At 24.3% G+C, this 16,935-nt stretch overlaps 1 protein-coding gene across 3 annotated transcripts in view; it reads left to right on the top strand.

The window, feature by feature from the left end:
• Positions 1-1,085: 1,085 nt before the first annotated feature.
• Positions 1,086-16,935, top strand: part of LOC129618780 (nuclear factor of activated T-cells 5-like) — a 77,460-nt gene continuing 61,610 nt past the window's right edge. For all 3 annotated transcript variants that reach the window (XM_055533772.1, XM_055533773.1, XM_055533771.1), the window contains exon 1: positions 1,086-1,855. In XM_055533772.1, coding sequence (XP_055389747.1) covers positions 1,762-1,855 — 94 coding nt within the window. In that variant the 5' untranslated portion in view covers positions 1,086-1,761. The remainder of the gene's footprint in view (positions 1,856-16,935) is intronic.

Genomic DNA, 16,935 nt, shown 5'->3' with positions numbered 1-16,935 from the left:
AGCGGCGATGAAATTCGCGGCGATAATATCACTTGATTCTAGACCGTTCCGTTTAAATATGTGTGTTCTATATGAATCTTGACATTTCGCCGCGGAAAATCGATCTTGTTCTGTTTCTATACGTATTCTGTTCTTGTTTATATACGTGGATTGAAAGATTGAAAATGACAAATCAATATATATAACGCCTTACACTTATCATCTAATATAAAACTCAAATCGATTTCAAATAATATTATTGTAATCTGTAATACGCAGACTATAATTTCAAGTCAGGTACTCGATCCGTCATATAAATGAATAACGCAATTGCCTATTTATTAGTATTAAAAATGAAAGCGATCATACTCCACAAATGTCAACAGCAAAAAAAGTCAAAACAAGACTTATGACAATGAATAAGCAAATTGTATAAAGTTTTTGCTGCACAGTTAATCATTTTAGTGCTATTTTAAGGTTATTAAACAGTTTTCTCTTTTATAAAAATATCGCATTGCCTAGCGCACTACTCAGACTGATACTAGCCTCAGAGTGGTTCTTTCAGATAAGGCTGTTTATTAAAATATATTATATAAATTTTAAAATGTGTTACTGCAAACTTTATAATTCAAATTTGAAAAATCATTAAATGAGAGAATAACTTACCTACCGTATTCGTTTATAAAATCAGCTCTTTCAGATCACAAAAAATATTGTATCTGAATTTCCGAATCAAAAAACTAAAAAGATTAGGTTTAGTATTTAATCGATAATTTAATAAATTTAATTTCTTGGTAAATTTAATTCAATGTTATTTTAACCTAAAAACTTTAATTTTTAACATTAAGTAATTGTTTTTTAATTAAACGCCATTTTCACATTGTGTGAAGATATTTTGTGAAATATGACCTTTAATACAAAAAGTTTATTTCCAAAAATTCCCGGTAGAGCAAGTATTTTTTAATTTAACAAAATTTATTTTCCCGATAGATAATTTCTTAAATGTCATTTTTCATCAAACTATCACTTACTTTACTTGTCATTCACCGGTAAAAATAAACCGAACCGAAAACGAATATTTTTAGTTATCCACGAAAGCAGACGAAATTGAAATTTTGTTCAATATTTTTCAAATACAGAAGTGAAGTAATTTTATTTATTTATGTCCATATGTTGACAAGAAAAAAAAAATAACTACAAACAAATATTAAAAATTATTAAAGTAAACTATTTTTAATTGATTTAATAACCATTTTTTTTTTTGTAATTTTGTCAAAATATAAACGTGTTGAATTCTAATTATTAAAGGAACAAAAAGAAGAACAAAAAAAAAGAGAAAAAAAGATAATACATACCTCAACATACACACCTATCTACATTTTAGAGAAAAAGTTAATTTTAGAAATTTTTTTGGTATAATAATACTGCAAAAAGCAAAAGCTAGGCCAAAAATAGAATTTTGTAATTAAAATCGAAACAGTTTTTTTTTCTCGTATAATGAATTTGATTTTGTGTTTAATAAGAAGTTTTCTTTTTATATTATGAAAACGGATAAAATATCTGTTGAATATAAAACAAAATATATACAAACATACATAATTTCATAAATATACAACAATACATGTAAAAAAAAAAAATACCAAAATCTAAAATATTTAAAAAAAAAAATAAAAAAGTGACAAAAAACAAATCATTTTAATATACTTAATTGATGAAATAAAATAAAATAAAAATTTATGAAGTGCATAATTTAAAAGACAAAAAAAAAAAACAAATTTTAAAATGCTTCTTAAATGCTCGAATTCAGACAGAAAGGTGTTGATATCATCTAAAGGTGGAGGATCAAGTAGTACAAGTAGTATTACTCGTGGAACAGGTATTTATAGCCTACATACATTTTTTATTATATATATATATATATATATATATATAGCTTAATATAGTAACTACATGCAATACAAACATGCAATTTAAATAACTACAAATTTTAGTACATAATAAAAATCACTTAAAAAAATGATAACGTCGATAATTCTATTAAAATTACCTGTTTTTTTTTCAATTTCTACCATATTGTAAGCAAATACACAAATTTTTGCAGACGTATTTAATCATAAATTATGTCTAATGTACAGCAGAGCCTTCTTAATTCTCCTTTAATAATTTTAAAAGAACGAAAAAAGTAACACGCAGTTAAAAATTATGTTTTCCTATTATCTGTATGGGGGTACCTACCTATCTATCTGCCTAGGTAACTGTGTATATATGTACATACAAAAGCTTTTATTTTATTAGAAATTTTTTGGAAAAGTGTTATTAATCTTGATTTCAAGAATCAAATTATAATTGAGTTACGTACCTACCTACCTACTTAAAATATTTGTCTATTTAATATTGAACATTAAATATTAAACATTTTATAACAAAATAAAAATAAGTATGTTTAATCGAAATTTCCTTATATAACTTATAAGACAAATATACATTATATACCCATTACGTACATACCCATGAATGTATGTAATTGTTATATTATTTGAGACCTTTGACAATTTTAGGTAGTGTTATTTATATTACATCAAAAATTTTAATTCCTTACATTAATTTTTTTTTCTTGATTATTTTATATTTAATATAAATTTTGATCGTAAGTTTTTTAAAATAACATAGGTATAGCACAGCATACATAATTATTATGTACCGACATACATAATTTATACATACATACTTACATTTAATTTGTTATATTTAATTTCATTTAACCTTGTATTATTTATTTACATTCAATAAGTATGGAAGTATATAAAAAAATTGAATTCATAGACATTTTTCCCATTATGACGATTTATTTATTTACTTATAAGTTTGTAAGTATCTTTATATCTACATAGTTATTTAGCTGTATCAGTATTTTAACGTGTTATACTTATATGTTTATGTATGTATATTAAATTTTTTGAGGTAGGTAAAGAAAATTTATCAATAAAAAAATAATAATACAATATAAGTATTTTAGTAAAACAAGAAAAATTAATTTATATACATATTATATATTTATTATAATAAAACTGTAAATACCTATATAATGTAGATCTATAACGTCTAAAATGAGCAAAACAATAAGCTTACCGATAAAAAATAATATAAAATGCAAATATGTATGTATAAAAAAAAGTTTGCATAACTTTTATATCAACAGGTGGAAAACAACCTGTTGATATCTATAGTTAATATAGTACCTTACATGTGTATATAAATACTTAGAAAACAATAGGTACACATAAGTTTAATGCTGATATACAAATAGGTATATTATGTATTAGGCATGATGTTTAAATGTAGAAAATATTTTATGTATACTATTAACTCCTGTAATTTGTAATTTTTTGAAATTTTTTATCAAGTCAGTGAAAAGGTACATAAGTATGTATGTATATTTTAGTTGATATATTGATAGAATTACAGAAATGATATGAAAAATATAAAAATTTTAGATCTGTACTTCTAAATAAAAATAATAAATAATCTTATTGCTACAACAATTTTCATATTGCTATGTGTTAAAATTCAATTCTGAGATTTTATTTATTTAAAATTTTTTCATTATTTTTATAAGTATGTATATCCAAAATCTGTTTATAACAATTCTGTGAAAAATTTCCAAAAACGGATTACTCCACTATTAATGAATTTAAATTACATATAGAACTTGAGGAAAACATACCAAATTTTTATTGGGCCAAAATCTTGTAGAACTCAAATATTTTTCAAAATCACATAAGTTATGGAAAACCAAAACCATATTTTAAAAACTTCCAATTGCTATAGAGAAAAAATACAATTTCAAGAATATAGATGGAATTTATAACAACTTTTACATTAAAATTTTCAATTTAATATATTTACTTAAATACTTGTGTATTGATTTCAAGTTTACTTATATATAGTTAACTGAAAATAACTTCGTCTCAATAGAATATTCTGGAGATTTTCATGTTCTGCATTTGGATTGCAATGGAGTTTTCAAATAAAATTCAAATCAAATACATGCCTTCAAAAAGTACGTTGTGTGAAGTTTTTTGCAAAAGTTTCATATTTTTTTTTAATTTCCCCATTGTAATTTTGATAATAATAAAATTTTTGGAAACGCAATTTTGAAACTATTGATTAGCTTCTGTAGCCCAAGGAAACTTATTGAATTTTGAAATTTCAAATTAAAACTTTAAAAATATCACCTTACATAACAATACTTTATTAGTTTATACTTATTAATCGAATTGATTCGTTTGAAAGTTTTTCTTGAGAGTTGGATTATCAGCATAAGATAATATTTGTCGTGTAGGATTGCAATCAATGTGATTACAGAAAAGATTCGAAGTAAATAGCAAGGTATTGGATGACTTCCGAATCATCTATTGACTCAAATTCATATGTCAAGTTGACACAAAAATATTAAAGTTATAAATTTTTCTTCTTCTTTTTTCTACTTTTTTTTCTGTTTTTCTGTTTATGTCCAGTTACTGAATAATGTCATGTGACTTATATCAGCTGAAATGTGAAAGTTAAAATTTCATACTGTTACTTGGAAAATCTATTCCCATATCAAGTTCTTGTTTTTATTTTTAACATAAAGTTATCTTAATTTTGAGATTATAATTTTTATGTACACAAATCAACCTTGAAAAGTATAATTTTTGCATCGAACTCCGATAAACATTTAATGCGCCATAATTTTAAAATGTTGCATAGTACTGAATTTTATTTAAAGAAATTATTTATTGTGATCCATGAAAAAATCATATTGATATAAGTAAGTTGTCAATATAAGTTCGTTCATGAACTAATTTTAACTTTAGATAAATATGTGGGTAACATTGGCAACTGTATTTTTCAACCTAAGTTGGAGTTTCAGAAAAAAAAAACTTTATTTTTTTTTTCTTTTGAATAAGATAAAATTTATTTAACTATAATTGAAATTGTAATATTCCCTTGTCCTTTATTTAGAATTTATGTGGAATTATTTTTTTATTTATAAATAATTAAAATAATTTTCAAAGGAAGAGAAAACTTTGCAGTTGTAAAATACTTTTATAATGACTCAAAATAGTAGTTCAAATTATACAAGTAAACACATGCATACATGTGACAAAAACATTTTCACATACATACATGGGTATATATACTTATTTGATAGAAGTAATTTTATTGCAATAATTAAAATGATTTAGTATATTTTCTTTTTACTTATTTAAGGGAAGCACGTAGCGTTTCATATATTTTTATGTAAAAATAATAATCAGTTCAAGTATATAAAAACAGTTCTACTTTATGCATGAATTTCAAAATAAGGTGACAATAATTTGTCCAAAAAAAAAATTTAAGAAGGGTCTAAAAAAGTTGCCAATAATATAAAAATGCGACATTGCGTCGAGAAAATGTAGGAGAGCTCTATAACTTTTGTTTGGGGAAATTTTTAAAAATCGGTTCTGCTAGTGTCCAAATCTGAAAGGAGGTTTTGAGCAATCGAAAATACGTTTTGAATATAGTTATACGATGTACTTATATAAATACGGGAAAAAGTTGTCTGTAAGATTTTCTAGAAACTTTTTTTGAAAACCAGCATCTAATGGTTCAAAGACCAAGAAGTAGGTCTTAGGAAATATTTAGAATAGGATCATTATTAGTCAAACATGTTAAAGTTTATATTGTGTTTATTGCAAATTTATTAGAAATAAAAGATATACTACTTATATAATTGCAGAACTTATTAAAAATACTTAATGTTGTTGAAAATGTTAAAAACTTGTTAGTTAATTGCACTGATTCCGAAAGCATTTTGTTTTTGTAGAGAAAAATTGATTTACACTATACAAATTGCAATTGGAATGAAAATTATTTTAAGTAAGTTACGAGCGCATAAACATAATTTCGAAAGACGTTGTATTCTGCGCTTGCGTATTCGATAAGTTTAATAATAAAAATTCGCAAAGAAAACAGGTATGTGAACATTTTATTCAGTATTTTGCTTTAAATATAATTACCATTTTAAAATACCTGTGTAAGCGCGTTTGAAGCCAGCTAAATGTGAACGGTATATACGCTCTTTTAAAACCATTTGAAATGATACTTACGCGAGCTATTAAAATACAAATCATTTTATATTTGGCAATATTAGCTTTCCCATTAAATTAAAGAGGGGGAGAAATATTTCACAGGGAATTTATATATTATGTAAGCACTTACATGATTTGAGAAAACACTTTATACATTGATCCTAGACTCTGTATGAAATTTGTTTTAACACAAATTTTTTTTTATCTTGGTTTTCTTTGTACTAGCTAATTATTTTTACAGAGACTCTAAATACCTGATATCAATTGTGCAGATATGCGTTATAACTGCAACACTACTTCGTTTGACTATAATTTAGACATCATATTGTACGTAATATGCTTTGCATTTATTTATATTGCATATAAAGTTCGTGACATTTTCGTTCTACTCGTATTATATAAATTCAAAGACCAAGAAGTAGGTCTTAGGAAATATTTAGAATAGGATCATTATTAGTCAAACATGTTAAAGTTTATATTGTGTTTATTGCAAATTTATTAGAAATAAAAGATATACTACTTATATAATTGCAAAACTTATTAAAAATACTTAATGTTGTTGAAAATGTTAAAAACTTGTTAGTTAATTGCACTTGCATTCATTCAAGTCGGCGTTGTTCATGTTAAATTTAAGCTTATTTTTTTTTTCTTTAACTTGTAAACAATGAATGGCATACTTATATTATTAAAATTATTAAATGTTGCAATTTTCTTATTGTAGTTTTTTTCTCAATAATAAATAACCTGTTTATTGACGTAAGTAACTTTTTTTTAATAATTAAAGATATTTAATTTTTATGTAAGGGTATTTAGTATATAGGGACTTTTTTCTTTTTTTCATACAGGTTGTGCCTGTGTATAATGTGCATAATATGTATATTTATACATATTCGTACGAGTATATGAGTATAAATGGAGCTGCAAAATGTTTACAAACATTTTTAACAATTGCAAAACAACAAAAGTGTAGAGTTTTCTTTTCGTGCAACCTCTCTATTTAAATAATACGTTGAGTGTGATTTTGTGCGGTTTAAGTTGATCTTAACTAAAACTAACTGAAAATAAATTCTGGTGAAACCAATTTGTAAAGTAGGAGGTTTCTTTTCGTCAAGTTAAAATACTATATTAAAAAAGTAATCATCTTCTTTATTTATTCTCATTAATATGCGAAGTTTATGTTTTATGTGTAAAAAATAATTATTGCATACTGTCGGGTGTTTACATAATTTTTAAAGTCGACGATAAAGATTTGAGATAAATATTGATAAAGATGATTTGTAGATGATTTGTAGATGATTTGTAAATGATTTGTAGATGATTTGTAGATGATAATATAGATTATAAATATTTAGAAAAATAAGGCGGTTTAAATATTGCGAAAAATAAATTTGGTTAAAAATCTGTAAAAATCTGAGATTTCATATTGTTTTTATGTAGAAGACGAAAATTGCTATTAATCTGGGTTTGCGAAATTCAAAAAAGTTTGCAGTTTCAATTGTCAAAAAATAGAATTTTAGGAACTTTGAGAGATCGACATTTTTATAATAGGTTTTTCAGAATGATTCATGCACTTATAAAATTCCAGCTTCTCCTCTTTAAGAATATAGGGTTTGAACAGACGGATAGACAGACGGATGGCTGGACAGAGTCTAACTTATAAGCAAATTCTTCACTTTTGTTGAATTCTAAATTTGTAATTTTATTAGCTTAACATCTTTTCCTTTAACTTAACATAAAATATAGCGTTCGATTCTGGTAAGGCGATAACTTTAAGTTTTAATTGGGGATAATTCCAAATAAATTAGCCGATTATTTTCTGTCGGGTTGTTTGCTGAAATATTTCCAAATATAAAGCAGTTTAAAAAACAAAAAAATCAAATATTTAAGTGAAAAAAGGTTTAAAGAAATCTAAAGGAAACACCCAGTTTAATATAATTTTTAAATAAAGCTATCAAACTCTGAACATAAATTTTAAATTACTATGATTCATTTTCTTGTATTAAAAATAACAAAAATTTTGTTTACTTGTTTTACTTTAAAGATTTTGCCTATACTTTTATTTTAAATTTAATTAACAAAATTAATTCAATACTGAATAAATGCTTTTTTTTCCTTTCTGACGATTCCGAAAGCATTTTGTTTTTGTAGAGAAAAATTGATTTACACTATACAAATTGCAATTGGAATGAAAATTATTTTAAGTAAGTTACGAGCGCATAAACATAATTTCGAAAGACGTTGTATTCTGCGCTTGCGTATTCGATAAGTTTAATAATAAAAATTCGCAAAGAAAACAGGTATGTGAACATTTTATTCAGTATTTTGCTTTAAATATAATTACCATTTTAAAATACCTGTGTAAGCGCGTTTGAAGCCAGCTAAATGTGAACGGTATATACGCTCTTTTAAAACCATTTGAAATGATACTTACGCGAGCTATTAAAATACAAATCATTTTATATTTGGCAATATTAGCTTTCCCATTAAATTAAAGAGGGGGAGAAATATTTCACAGGGAATTTATATATTATGTAAGCACTTACATGATTTGAGAAAACACTTTATACATTGATCCTAGACTCTGTATGAAATTTGTTTTAACACAAATTTTTTTTTATCTTGGTTTTCTTTGTACTAGCTAATTATTTTTACAGAGACTCTAAATACCTGATATCAATTGTGCAGATATGCGTTATAACTGCAACACTACTTCGTTTGACTATAATTTAGACATCATATTGTACGTAATATGCTTTGCATTTATTTATATTGCATATAAAGTTCGTGACATTTTCGTTCTACTCGTATTATATAAATTCAGATATCCAATAAAAATTCTGTCTTTTACTAATTTTTTTTTGTATATTTTACGTTACTGTCACATCAGCTGTTGAAATGTAAAAATTAATTATCGTCACTTTAACATCAGCTGTAAAAAAGCAAAAATTAAGTATGTTTAAATTTTTTTTTCCTCAAAGTACTCATTATCTGCACATTTTCTACACATAAAAAACTACATTGAATTTTGAACTTGCTGATTTTTGTACATATAAAATGTTGAACTCTAGAATTCAACATTTTATATGTACTATTGTACAATAGAAGTCAGGCAATATTTCGAACTTTTACCCTGCACAATTTGATTTTATTGCATTTTATTTTTACAAAATTAATATTTTGTTTTTTTCTCGTATAACTTATAATCGTGGTAAAAAAACAATTGAATCGAAATTTCTTTTGTTCAAAACTTTGTTGTCAGATTTTTTTCTTAAAAATTTCCTAAAAAAAATTAAATTTTTTTTTATTGCTCCTTTTTTGCCATTACTTTTAATATTTTATTTCTTCGTCTTTATCAATCTGCTGCATGGCTAAAAGAAATACTCAAATTGTCAAAAACAGTATTTGTTTCAATGCAGGATTTTTAAAAGGAAAGCTCTTTTTAATTAGAGCGAATTTTCAATATTAAGAACCCAGAGTGCTCAGAAAAATTTAATTGACCATTGTTTAAATTTCTAGTTAGAAATGCCGTTAAAAAAAATTATTTTAAGCAAAAGAGTAACATGGTGGCATTTCGCATGATTTTCTGTATTTCTGCTTTCTTCCTTTTCATACTTATTGAATGCAGATTTTGTACTCGAAACTTATAATTTTTAAAATTTAATTAAGCCTGTATAAAAGTTTATAATTATTTTAATGAGTTTCATTTTTAAAATCCTTCTTTATTTTGATGGCAGTGTGGGCACCTTGTATATTTTCATAATTTTTTTGTTTATCTTAGATTGTTGGAGAAATAAATAAATTCACATAATAATTTTAATTTTAAATTTAAAATTTTTGTAGATGACATACCTACATACAGATAATCTTCATACTTATATACTCACCTTTTATATATCTCTTTGAAATTTATAACTGCGATTAAACTTTAGTTATTCTTTTATTATTCTACATGTATATATGAGTCAGATAAAGGAAACAAAAATTTATTCATATAATAAAAATTGCTTCAATTATCACATTTACTTAGCATTTATAAGTAAAAAAATACAAAAAAAAAAACAAAATTTTTGAAGTTTGTTAAGCAAATTTGAATGTGGCGTGTATTTTTTATAAAAGAGTTTTGTGAATATCTTGCAAATTATTTTATTGATCTTTTATTGAAACTAGACAAAAATATTTTTCATTTTTAACTAAGTGTTTGTTATTATTTTGAAAATTTTGTTTTTAAATTATTGTTTTATGTTTATATAATGGGTTTATACAAAATTTTAAAATAACAAAAACACTAAAAAAATTTACGAAAATATTTGTTAATAATATTTATTAATAGTTCATAATTTAGAATTAAACTACCCCTAATTGTTTAAAAAAATTTTATTTAAGAGCAACAAAGGTGGTGAAAACGATGTTTTACTGCAATATTTGGTTGTGTTGTGCTTTTGCAAAGTAATATCTTTTTATTGCATATACATAGGAGAAGCATAAAATTTGTTCATATATCTGAATAGTGCCAGTTTAATAAATAATAGTTATATTGAGGCACTTGAGTGAAGCTGTTTCACATTTACTACTTAAAATTAACCTTTCATTTTTAATTTGGCTTTGGAACGAAAAATCATCAAAAATTAACATTTTTTTTAGTTATCTGTGCAAAAATGTTATTATGGGCAAAAGAGAATTGGATTGTACTGACATTATTAGTGATAAAGAGTTGAGTAACCTATGTCTAATAAAAGAAGATTTCCTTGAACTACTTAATATAAGGTTTAATGTTTATTATATTAAAACTATTATAAACTTCATGCAGATATCAAAAGACATTTTTTCCTATGCAAAGGAAATTATCAGCAGATTTTTTTAACAAAATTCATGTCTCAACTTTATTCGTTAGGAGAACGGTAATCAGTAAATCTATGGTTCGAACAAAAACAATTATATTTATATACATTTATATAAAGGTTGCATTCCATTTCGGTTGGTTGTGTTCACATTTTTTAAAATTGAATGCAGGAAGTAAAATGTAAACTTTCTTGAAATATTATTTTTTTTTCAAAAAACCGAATAATTTTTCTCGAATTATGCAAGAGAATGTTTATAATATTTATATGGACTTAAAATTTGATGGTCTCTTTTTAGAATTAGCGCGGTTTTATTTTAAAACATAACTTAATTTTTAAAAATAACTTGTCTTACTTATCTATAAAATAATGGATTTACGATTTGTTATAATGGGCTTGAACTGTAATATACATAGGATACTACTTATCAACTACATAATTTGAATATGTTTATGATTTCTTCATTTATTCTAATTCATGTTCCGTAAAAAAACGCAGCTGCATGTGTATTTAAAAAATATTATAATTCGGCAAAATAAAAAATTCCATATAATAGGTATAGAACCTCAAAATTAATTACATAGTTGCATTTTATACAAAACATCAATAAATAAAAACAAAAAGAAAAATTACAAAAAAAAAACGAAAAGTTCAAGAAACCAAAAATCTTTAATAAATTAAGAAAAGCTATGTATTTGTTTGTTTTGTTTATACAAACAAATAATAATTGAAAGAAAGAAACAAATAGTACCTAAATACTACTAAAAGGGAAATTAAAAAAAAAGAGATAGAATAAAACAAAAAAATTAGACTGATATTACTAAAAAAAGCTCAGGTTAATTATACAAAGGTGCAACCAACTTTCATATTTTCGTTGTCTCCAGTTTGTTTTTGATTTTGTTTTCTTTTTTTTATTTCAGTTCACTTATTAATAAAAACGTTTAAAAGTTTATTGACATTTTTAGTTGTCTTTGTTTTTGTTTTGGGCAAAATGTAATGATAAAATAAATTTGAACGTAGGTTATAAATTTTTAAATGTCCTTTTTCTCTCAAAACCTGCAAACATCCACAAAAACAAAATATTTGCTATGCAATAATAAATATTTGTGTATGTTAGATGCGCATTAGTGAAAATTTTATACAAAGTTACAGTTAAATCTTTCATTTTCCGTTAATTTTTATCAAAAGATTATTCGGCATTTTTAATAAAATTTTGGAAAAAATATAAAAAATTGGTCATATTCAATGTTGCTTTTACATGTTTTTCAAAAAATTGTGGGTTTAATGAGTAAGGTTTGCTACTACGAGATAACTGGTAGCAAACGCGTTAAGCTAATTAATAAATCACACTTAAAATTTAAAGAAAAAAATTTATTATTTAATAGAAATATTTGAAAATATTTCTATTAAAATAACTGTTGAACGTAATTGCATAGTTATTTATAGTTTGTTATCAACAGGATCTGGTATTGTTCTTTTGCTTTTATAAAATTTGGAAGCTTTTAGTTAAAGCACAAAATGTCATAAATTGATTTACTGCGAGCTAAAAAATTACCTGGAATCATAACTATTTTTGTGACATTGGGAATAGAATATTTCATTATCCCAAATGTAATGTAAAATTTGTTACACCTTTCAAATTGTGTTATAATCGCAGTTCAGATGACAATGTATTTGATAGTTTCGACAATATTGTGATATGGTTTGACATTTTTTGTAAACAAATACTTTTCGATACAGAAAGTATGTAGATACATATACAACCTTGGATTTTTTATAAAATGTATCATATGACAATTTTTTAGATGCGATATACTAAGTGCCGATTGTTTACGTAGCTTGGTTGTTGGCAAGAAAGTTTGTGTAATATTAATTGACACTTACTTTTCGAAATGCCAAATCACTGGCTATAACGACGTATGAAGGTTTCTAGCCAGTTCACTTTAAAAATAGTTGATTCTTTAATCTTTATTTTTTTAAAAACAAGTTTCAAAATTGTTTGTTGTTTTTTTTTCAATTTCAATCTGTCAAATTACTTGTTTAAATTCTTGATAGTAAAGTATTCTTGTCAATAGACAATAAACTGAAAATTGAAATTGTGCATTATTAAAATTTTTGTATGTATAGCAATATTCTTGCCAATAATTTGCCTGTGTTACCAAGAGTTGGTAAATTACATTTTGGACACTATGTTAATAGTTTTATAAATTTAACTGTTAAAGATGTCCCGGGCTCAAAACATAAAAAATTTAATTTTTAGTTTTCTGAAAAAATTATATTTTCAGTTGTTTTGAGAAGCTATAAATTTTTCTTAATTAATTAACTTTCTATTGAATTTTTGTTTTAGAAAATTTTGTTTTAGAAATTAAAATCATTAATCTGAGTATTATTAAATTGAATTTATTTCATTTATTAATTTGCATTTAATAGCTTATATTCCAAAAATAAAAGTTGATCTAAATTCAATGGAATAAAAATAAATTAAATTTTAATTAATAATTAGCAACTTTTAATTTAATCAAATTTTAAATAAAAATTTATCGTCAAAATTTGCTTTTCATTTTGATTCTGTTTTCGTTGTTTTTTAGTGTCATAAAGGTAAGAATGATTTATAATGTCTGCTTGCATAAAATTTTAGCTTTATTGGAATTGAAAATTCTTATTTACACTTTCATGCTCTTTACATTAGTGTAAATGTAGAATAAACATGATATAAAAATTAAATATAAAACGATAAAAAAATTGAATTTAGCAATAAGAGTGAGAGAATAAAAATAAAAAGAACACCAATATTTTTTTTGAAAATAATTTTTGCAAAAAGAAAAAAAGAATAAAATATAAAAAACAAATATAGGAAAGAAGAAAAAATTTTGTTAAACGTAAAGGTTAAGAACCTTTGCTTGCAATAAAAAAATTTCTTTATGAATTTAAAAAATTTAAGCCATCCTTATTAAAATATAATCAAGGAAATAATTTTTTGTTAATAGCTTGGCAATTAGCTATAGTTCATCTCAATTGGTTCTATGAAGAACTTAGATAATCCAATTGTTTAACAAGTAGTTGGATAATTTAACCCGTAACATTTTTTTAAACTAAAATTTTTAATTTAATCAAAATGGCTATCAAAAAAAAAATTTGGGACAGGTATTGTTTTCGCATCCAATTTCACATGCTTAAATTTTGATTTTGATACTAATTTTTTGAGATAAACTACCATTTACAATTTGTTGGTTCTTTATAACCTAAGCGTAATTTGTTTACGTTTAAGTAAACGTATTTTATACGATATAATAGATTAGATAGATAATATATACGTATATGTTTCATTGATCAGTCTATTTACTGTTCCGGTAAAACATCTTCAAATTTTATGTAATTCTATATGAAGCAGGAAAGCGTAAATAAACCATCTTTAGAGAGCCTATCTGTCTGTCGGTCTGGTTGGATAAGTATTTTAATTTTGGCTGAACCCATTTTCACGAAATTTTATAACTGAGTTTGCTTTGGAGAATGAGAAGGTTTGATCGACATGTCAGATCTCTGGAACTGAATGTTTACAGACTGATTTTACGTTTTTGACGGATTATTTTTGTGAAAATAATTCGCTGATTATTTCTTCCTTAGATTTTACGTATAAGATTCGCCTGACTATATACCAAGTTACTTACCTTCTTGAGCAAATCAGGTGTCAGTAAGTGTGTCGAATACTAGGTGCCGAATTTCTTGAACAACCACTTTTCTTGTAATTTTATATTTAAAATTCAGCTTATTAAAATAATGAATCAATAATTTTTTTGGGAATAACATCTAGGGAACTAATTAACGTAATTTCTTGAAGTTTACTATTTAAACTCTTGTTGCTACTGAAATCAATTGGCGAACTTTTCAAGGAATCTCTTGACTGGAATATTTTGACTCTTCTATTTCAAGACTTTCGCTTAAAATAGAAGAGTCAAAATAACATTTTTCTAAATATGTAAACTAAAAGCTTAATAATGTCATTAAAATTGGAAAGAAGTGTTTAAATGACATTTTCATAATCTTCTGCATCCCTTTCGCTAAACTGGACAATAAATATTGCGGTGGATTATGTTCTGATCACATCAGATTTTTTTTAATTTGGGGGTTGAAAGTGTATAGCTGCCCATATCAAAGCTATTTATTTTGTACAAATTGCAGTTGCAGAAAAAAGACATGATAGAAAACATTTTGTGTAAGCATAGCTTGTTTACATAAACTTATATTAGCACCATATAAAGATTCTTTATATAAAAACTCGGTAAAATACCCATTGTTTATATTTTTGGGAATTATTTTAACAAAGCTAGTTCATTAGCAGTGGCCAGATATGTTAATTTTGGTAAAAAGAAATTGAACTTTATTACTCGTCTTTTTTATTTGTAACATGTAAGCGTAAATAACGCATTTGTATATGAGTTTATATAGCGTAGTCGTTGTTAGTTTTTTTAATTTTAAATTTTTTATTTACAAAATTTGAAAATAATTTTTTCTTATTTATAGATAAACTTATATGTGAAAAGCATAATATTTAAATAAATAAATTATGTATGTACTTTGGTTTTTGTAAAATTATTTTTTCTTCATTTAATTAGTACTTTTGCTAAATTTAAAGTATTAAAATGAATTTTTATTTAAGTAAATAAAAGAGCAAAAAAAGCTCAACTTGAAAATTCTAAATTTATCTCGTCCAAAAATAGCATGTTCTAATTTTAGCAATGTACCATAAAGAATCTTCTCTCGAAATTAAAAAAAAAAATAAAAAATCATTTTTAAAATATTTCAGTTCAAAATCACGTGAGTTTTATGTTAAAAGGTGATTTGTATAAAAATGAATTATAGAGTATGAAACGGTATCAAAATAGTAACTAGTGTTAAAAGGTTAACTACTGTGATTTATCGTGAAAACTTTTTATAATAGTTTTGATTTTTTTCCCTTTGAAAAATGATAATTAAAATCTTGTGAGTGAAATTGTAAAACATTGCGTTTTTTAAAACATTTTTATAACAAATTTAATAAGTTTGTATAATAAAACTGCATTATGTACTAATTAAATATAACTTGTGTATTTAAGTGGGAATCCGTAGTATAACAGTTATAAAAATTTTAAAAATAAAATAATTTAACAATTTTACTATAATCATATAATTAGCAGGTTTCATCGGATTCATTCTTATTTGTAGTTTTTAAATATAAGTTCCAGATCGACTTTTCTAATGAATTTAAATTCATTCAGGTTATACATTTTAACTTGACTGTATACCAACAAATTATAAAAAATATTGCAATCCTTATTGAAAACAAAGTATTTATATGGGCAACCGATTTTCTCTAAGCGATTTATAATGCAGCCAGAATGAATTAGAAATGATTTTACTCTCTGCATTGCATATAATAAAAGAAGTATTGCAATGGCATCAAATTTTACATTGGAAATGAATTTGCAGATGATAAAGAAACTTAAATAAATATTTTTGGTAAGATGTCGGTCTTTCGAACTATTTCTTTCTTGTATCTCAATTTCGGCTAAACTGATTTCAATCAAAATTTATGTTCGAGTTTAATATCGCACAAAATTTATTTACTTATATATGCGATTTAAATATAATTTTTTCTTCTCACAACGTTTACGAAATTTTTTAAATTCACAGTTTCCTAAATGTTGAATCACCCCTGACATTTATAACAAAAAGCGCATTATTCATGTTCAGTAATGTTAAGTGTATTTACTGATTACAATTCACTACTGACTTGTTGTCTTTGCGCTTAGGGCATTAGCATTTTTAAGCGGCATTTAACTAAAAAATATGCTTTTTTTTAATTGGAACATAAAAATTATAATTATGAAGTTTCTTGGTATTTAAAAGAAACCCTGAAGTAATTTTCTTTTTCTTGTTGCTTTGGTTAAGCTATTTCAGTTGCTATTTGAATAAACATGAGCAATATTTGAAATTGAAGCAGTTATATGTAGATATTCGAAATTGAA

Source organism: Condylostylus longicornis, unplaced genomic scaffold, assembly GCF_029603195.1.
Source record: "Condylostylus longicornis isolate FDR11 unplaced genomic scaffold, ASM2960319v2 ptg000010l, whole genome shotgun sequence".
Taxonomy (NCBI): Eukaryota; Metazoa; Arthropoda; class Insecta; order Diptera; family Dolichopodidae; genus Condylostylus; species Condylostylus longicornis.
This window is presented reverse-complemented; position numbering and strand designations above follow the sequence as displayed.